This window comes from Protomyctophum bolini, assembly GCF_963924005.1.
Source record: "Protomyctophum bolini genome assembly, chromosome: 10".
NCBI classification, from domain to species: domain Eukaryota; kingdom Metazoa; phylum Chordata; class Actinopteri; order Myctophiformes; family Myctophidae; genus Protomyctophum; species Protomyctophum bolini.
Window position 1 is genome coordinate 1,820,092 of NC_137871.1, and position 7,116 is coordinate 1,827,207.

Genomic DNA, 7,116 nt, shown 5'->3' on the forward strand with positions numbered 1-7,116 from the left:
CTGTTATTCGTCTCAACTATTAAGCTTTAGTCTGCATTGTATTGCAGATATTTCTGGCATATGGAGACATATTAGTTTTTACAACATAATAGCCACAGTTTGGTCAGTTTTCAATAGTCTAGGCCTGGAATACTAGAAATATAATGGGTAAATAGTAAATACAGACTTTAGCTGACTCAAATGAACAACTTTGAGAATTGTTTGACTATGCAGTGGTGTCAAAGGTTAAGTGGGGACAGGGGCTATTAACCAACAGTTCTCCAGTACAGTTTCTGTCTATTGTTGGTGTGTCCCACCCTCCACTCTGATTGGATCATCAGACCCCCCCTGTGAGTATTTAGCAGGGCTCTGTTTTCTTTGGTGTCACTTCATTTTAATGTGTGTTGTTGTTAAGAGCTGAACTTCTTCTGGACTGGTGAAGTTATCAGGTATGTTTATGATTTCACAATTCTTGTCTTAATTAATTTGACTTGCAGTGATTTTTTGAAGGGCTATGTGGGGTATCCGGCTCAAATTCTGGTGTAAACTATGTATCCAAAGTGCATAGTTTAAACAAAGTGTCAACCAACTTAATTTATGTGAAAGTTTAACAGTAATAATGAATATTAGTAATTATAATTAAACTATTACTACTAGCACCACTGCTACTCATAATGCTAACATTGTTGTTTCCCCTACAGAACACTGGTGATTTACAGCCATGTCAACCGCAGGGGGTATTCCAAAGGAGGGAATAACTGGCAACATGGATTCCTATTTGACTCGGCAGGAAGAGGAACTCACCTGTCCTGTGTGCCGTGACATCTTTAAACACCCTGTTATCCTGTCGTGTAGCCACAGCTTCTGCAAGTCCTGTATGCAGCAATGGTGGACAGGGAAACCATCACACAACAAGGCATGTCCTGTTTGCAAAACAAACTCCTCTCTAGATCAACCTCCCATCAATTTGGCGTTGAATAACCTGTGTGAGAACTTCTTAGAGGAGAGAAGTCACAGATGTATACCTGAGGTTCTCTGCCCTCTACATGATGAGAAACTTAGTCTGTTCTGTCTGGATGATGAACATTTGGCATGCCTAGTGTGCCAAGTTTGTGAAAAACATGCAGGACATAAATTCAGACCCATTTACGAATCTGCAAAACAACTCAAAGAGGACCTCCAGGAATCACTGAAGACCATAGAGGAGAAACTAGAGGACCTTAAAGAGATTATAGCAGGATATCATCAATCAGCAGAATACATTAAGGTGCAGGCCCAACACACTGAGATACAGATTAAGAAACAGTTCAAGAATATTCGGGATTACCTACGTCAGGAAGAGAAGGTCAGACTCACTGAGGTGAGGGAGGAAGAGAAACAGAAAAGTCAGATGTTGATGGAAAAGATTGAGGGTCTGTGCAGAGAAATGGTGACTCTTTCCAACACCATCAGAGATGTCGAGGCAGATGACATCTCATTCCTGCAGAACTATAAATCCACAGTGGAAAGAGTCCAGAGCACACTGCCAGATCCAAAGCCAGTTTCAAAAGTAGTGATGGACATGGCCAAACACCTGGGCAACCTGACCTTCAGAACCTGGGTCAAGATGAAGGAGATTGTCTCCTACACTCCTGTGATCCTGGATCCCAACACAGTCTTTACTGGATTCATCCTGTCTGATGATCTGACCAGTGTGTTGTACAATGATGATGTGCGTGAAGAGCTGTATGCCAACCCGGACAACCTGCACGTGGTCCTGGCTTCTGAGGGATTTAACTCGGGGACTCATAGTTGGGACATTGAAGTTGGAAACAATAACTTCTGGGAACTGGGGGTGTTAGAAGAGTCTTTCCAGATAAACAATGGAGTTACTGGTTTGTTTTGGTGTTTAGGCTTTAGGCATGGCACATACACAGCAAACGCAGCAGGGTCGGGGACTGCTCTCTCAGTGAAGCAGAAACCCTGGAGGATCAGAGTCCAGCTGGACTGGAACAGAGGAAAGCTGTCCTTCTCTGATCCTGACACCAACACACACCTACACACCTTCACACACAATTTCACTGATAAACTATTTCCATGCATTTCTACTATTCACCATCTCCCTCTGAGGGTGTTGCCTGGGAAGGTGTGTGTCACTATGGAACAGGACATGTATGTAGAGGAGCAATAAGACAATGTACTCCCAGTCTTTTTATGGTTTTTGGAGATTTTGCAAGTGTAAATCCAGCATGTCAGTATTGCATATCACTGTTTTATATTTTATACGATTTTAAACAGTAATATACTACTTATTAGTTTTAAAAAAGTAATAAAGTTACACTACTTATTACTCCCTGAGAAAAGTAACTAGTTACTTATTACTTTACTTATTACTTTTTTCTCTCGCCCCCAGTAATTGCATATTTTACTTTGCATTTTGGATCACTGTTTATATTTTATACGGTTGATAGTTTATTTTTAACTTTTTCCCATGTACAGTTTTTTTTTCTCCAGTTTTTATTCCAACGTAGACAAGTACATGTGGCTAGGCTGTGATAATGTCAGGGGTGGTATCATGGGCCACAGCATTTACCCTTTGCTGCTAGACTTTCACTGTGTTTACTTTTGACTTTTAATGTTGTATTTTTGTCTTGTAATAAACATTCAGATAAAAGGTGATTGTGTGTGTATTGCATACTGTGTTCATGATAATGTCAGTCAGCAATTCACATGAATTACCATTTAGATTCTAAATGGTACTTCTAAAATGTAGATGTACTGTATAAGGTTATGAATACTACAACCAGTTATTCTTTCACCACACCAGTTTCTGTAGTTCTGAAGGAATTTTAAGCTATCACAGTTCGAGACCAGAGAGGGTATAGAACCCAAATGCAGGACGACAGTCAGGAATAGGTTCAATACAGGGATAGGCTAAGACTAAAAGGACACAAGTGCAAAACCTAGGCTAATCACAGTACTGGTGAGACATGGCAGGTACAGAATTACAGGGCAGACAGGAAGGCCCAAACTACAATATAAAGGTACACAGTGCAAGATCAACTCTGGAAATAAGAAACATGAAACACAAAACTACAAAATCACAGGAAAACAGTAAAGTAAAACACTAAATAACTAAAAACCACGAAGAAACAAATGCAAAATGCAGAACATGTCATGGAATGTGACAGCTCTTGTGTTTCCATATTGATATTGACAATTGTATTTGAAACTGATTTATATTCTGTTAATTTTATCACCACCTTGTGCTCAAATGAATCATGCACTTTGTTCTTAACTTGCAGCTTGCCATTGCACTCCAGGCTCGTCTGTATTCCAACTGAGAGAGAAGAACTTTTTTGTATATCATTGACATATGTAGAGCCTTCCTCTCTTCATATTACTGTTGACCAATTATATTATTAAGACATTTGTTAAGCATATGATGCATATCCCATTACAGCACCTTCAACATTTCACAAAGGATAGTGATAATAAGTTCCAAGTGATAGGCCTGTTTCTGTAGTTTTGCGGAAACCCATCAGAGTCATATAGGTGTAAAAAGGTCTCGGTTCATACATAATGGTAATTATTATCAGGTGAACTGTACAATGCCAGACAACCAGTGACCATTAACATGTTTTTTTTGCATGTGAATGTAGACTCAATAGTGAATTAAGCACCAGCCATCATCATTTAGCCTATTTGCATTTTAACCTGCGGAAAGAATGTGGGGTTGTTCATTATTTAGCATTAAAAAAACATTGAATAAAAGCGCTGTCACAACACTATTGAAACTAATTCCTCACACCTGAGTGCTCCTCATCCCCTCAGAGCAACACAACCTTAACAATGACATATATTGTGTCTCTGTTTGTTAATAACAATGTAATCATGATATGATTATTAATTATTATAAGGAGATAGTGACTTCTCCTGATAATTCATCACACTACATGGACACATGTTTCTGTAAATAGGCAGATTCCTCTGTAAATAATGTTAGGACAATAGAGTACAATTTGTTTTTAGGCCTTGCCAATCATTTGCAGTAAAAATGGAGGTGAACCAGTTAAAAAAAGGTAATTGGAGAATTTAGAGCATTACATTGACATCCCAAAACACAATGAAAATATAAGAGAGTACAGAAGGTATTTATATATACATTATATATTTTATTTTATTGAAGTCAAGAAACAATCTAATCATAATATTATTATTATGAGGATAATACCTTACACTACATGGACACATGTTTCTGCACATAGGCAGATGCCACTGAAAATAAAGTTAAGAAATCAAATAAGAACAATAGAGCACAATAGGTTATAGAGAGTTTGAGGACTTGACAATAGTCTACTTTGTTGTTACACCTTGAAAAGCATTTGCAGTAAAAATGGAGGTGAAACAGTTTTTAGAATTTATAGAATTAAATTGACATCCCAACACACAAAGAAGGTAAATATGATAGAGTACAGGAGGTCTTTAAATATAAACTATTTATTCAAGTCAAGCTGATGATACATACATGATCCAATAGGCTACTGTTCACCCTGACATTTTGTGTCACCTTTTAATCAATAACAACTAACTCTCACTGTGATTATTTCACAATGCAAACCCACAAACAATGTGGTTTGTTCATTATATTTAGCATTTGAAGAAACATTGAATAAAAGCACAGTCACAACCCTATTGAAACTAAATACACACACGAGTGCTCCTCAGCTCCTGAGAGAAACACAACCTGAACAATGACCTAAATATTTAAAGTTGTCTGGGTTTCCCAGGTTTTGCTGTTATTGTGTCTCAGTTGTTAATAACAATGTAATCATGATATTATTATTATAAGGACAATGATTTATATATTACACAGCATTTAATTGGTTCTCACCAATGCCCCTCCCTCCCCTCTTTGGCCAATCAATTCCAAGCAGTTAGTGGTTCAACCCGTTAGGTTGTGGTTGGTGGAGAGATAGTTCTATTGTTCTCCTCTTTAGCCAATCAATCCCAAGCAGTTAGTGGTTCCACCTCAGGCTCTCTAGTATAAGAAGAGTTTGTAGTTGTCAGTTCTCCACAACTCCTCCAGGATATCACTCATTTCTGATCAGATCTGACTGTGGACTCCAGACTTCAGGTGAGGATGAACTCTCTCAACTCTAGGAACAATTCTGCTGAAGAAAGAGGACTCAACAAACACACCATGACTACAATAATGACAAGGAGACAACAGGATAACAAAACTTTCAAAGTCAAAGTAGGAGGCCTGAAAAAGCATCGCTTTGAACCATACCAGCGCTCTTCAAGGACATGTACAGATGCTAAGAAGAAGCAGATGCCATTTAAAAAACCCTCTGTGGGCAAATCCGTTGAGGTCACCTGCCCCACTAGCTCTGATCCAGAGTTGGACACAGCTGAACAGGACATAATCAACTATGACGACATCCCATCATCAGCACTTAACGTTGACACCCTGACCGGACCCGGCATTATGTCCTTCTCGGATCCAGAGTGGGACACAGTTGATTTAGACAATGTGCTCAACTCTGACCAACAGTCTGATGGTCCAGAGAGTTGCATGGTATCTGAGATGGACCTGCTGGACAGAGGCCAGTACCAAGTCCAGAGCATCCTGGGGGAAGGAAGCTTTGGGACGGTGGCCAAAGCCATCAGCACACTCACCGGTGATACAGTGGCCATCAAGATCTTGAAGAATCGCAGTGATTACGATGAAGTGGCAGCACGTGAGGTACAGTAAGCATCGTTTTAGGAACATTTGGAATATTTGTGCTTAATTTATAATTCATTTATCTATATATGTCTAATACCCAATCTTTTTGTATTCCCAGATGGCTGTGTTGCAAACGCTGAAAGTCCTGGACCCTGACATGTGTGGAATAGTGAGATTTTATCACAGCTTCATGTATGAAGGATTTACATGCATGGTGTTTGAGTCTCTGGATGTTAACCTCCTGGATTTCTTGAACGAGAGACAGTATCCTCTGTCCATGATGGAGATGAGACACATCCTACAGCAGGTATGGGTTTGACAATTGTATTTGAAACTGATGGTAAATTTATTCTGTTAATTTTCTCACCACCATGTGCTCAAATTAATATTAATCATGCACTTTGTTCTTAACTTGCAGCTTGCCATTGCACTCCATGCCCTGAAGGGAATAGGTCTGATCCATACAGACATCAAACTAGATAACATCATGCTGGTGAACCAACAAGAACAACCCCTCAAAGTCAAACTCATTGACTTTGGTCTGGCAGTTCCTGTCTCTGAGACTAAGCAACGGAGGGTCAGGCCGCCTCTTTGGTATAGGTGAGTTCTATTGAGCTACTCTGTTATTATTAATGTATCATTATTGCCTTAATATCTGCTTTACTGAAAGCACAATGCAAGCACATATTCAAATATAAAGTGTCAAGAGTGCAATTGAGAAGACACTTGAATGTTGCTAACGTTATCCTTTTATTTTACAACCCACAGAGCACCAGAACTCTTCCTGGGCCTCCCAATCACAGAGGCACTTGATATGTGGTCACTGGGCTGTATGCTGGCTAATGGGATGCTGTTCCATGATCTCTTCAGCGGGAAGACTGAATATGATGTGGTGAGTATTGTACTGATGCACTGCATATTACAACATGCATTCTGATTATACTCTGAATGTCTGAATGAACCATGCAGTAGTTACATGTTCATCAATCCATAGTTATACCCTAACACTGTTAATGAAATATTCTCAATATGTGAAATATCCTGTATTTTTCTGCAGATTCGATCCATCCTCTTGACGCTTGGTATGCCAGAGCAATCTCTCTTGGATGCTGGACAAACAACCAGCAGGTTTTTCATCCAGGACGACGATACATGGAAATTTAAGGTATGACTGCAGCTAATATTGGAGTAATAACATAAACTCTGAAATGTTCAAGTAGGCTATAGGATATCTTTGCATGTCATTCAGTCAGATCAATAAAAATCTAAATGTTTTGTACCTTCTAGGAACCAGAGGAGTATTACACACTACAGGAGTTCAAGGCAGAAGACGAAGACCTCTTTTTGGATGATACCTGCTCATTGGAAGAAGTGTTCTCCTCCCTGCATTCTTGTGAAGTCTTCATGGACCTTTTGAAACGAATGCT

General features: G+C 39.3%; 1 protein-coding gene across 1 annotated transcript; it reads left to right on the forward strand.

The window, feature by feature from the left end:
- Positions 1–700: 700 nt before the first annotated feature.
- Positions 701–2,149, forward strand: LOC308322921 (E3 ubiquitin-protein ligase TRIM35-like; the record flags this gene model as incomplete). The annotated part of the gene is made up of 1 exon (XM_080774410.1): positions 701–2,149. One exon carries the CDS (start codon positions 701–703, stop codon positions 2,147–2,149), a length of 1,449 nt encoding a protein of 482 aa, XP_080630536.1.
- Between the last annotated feature and the right edge of the window lie 4,967 nt (positions 2,150–7,116).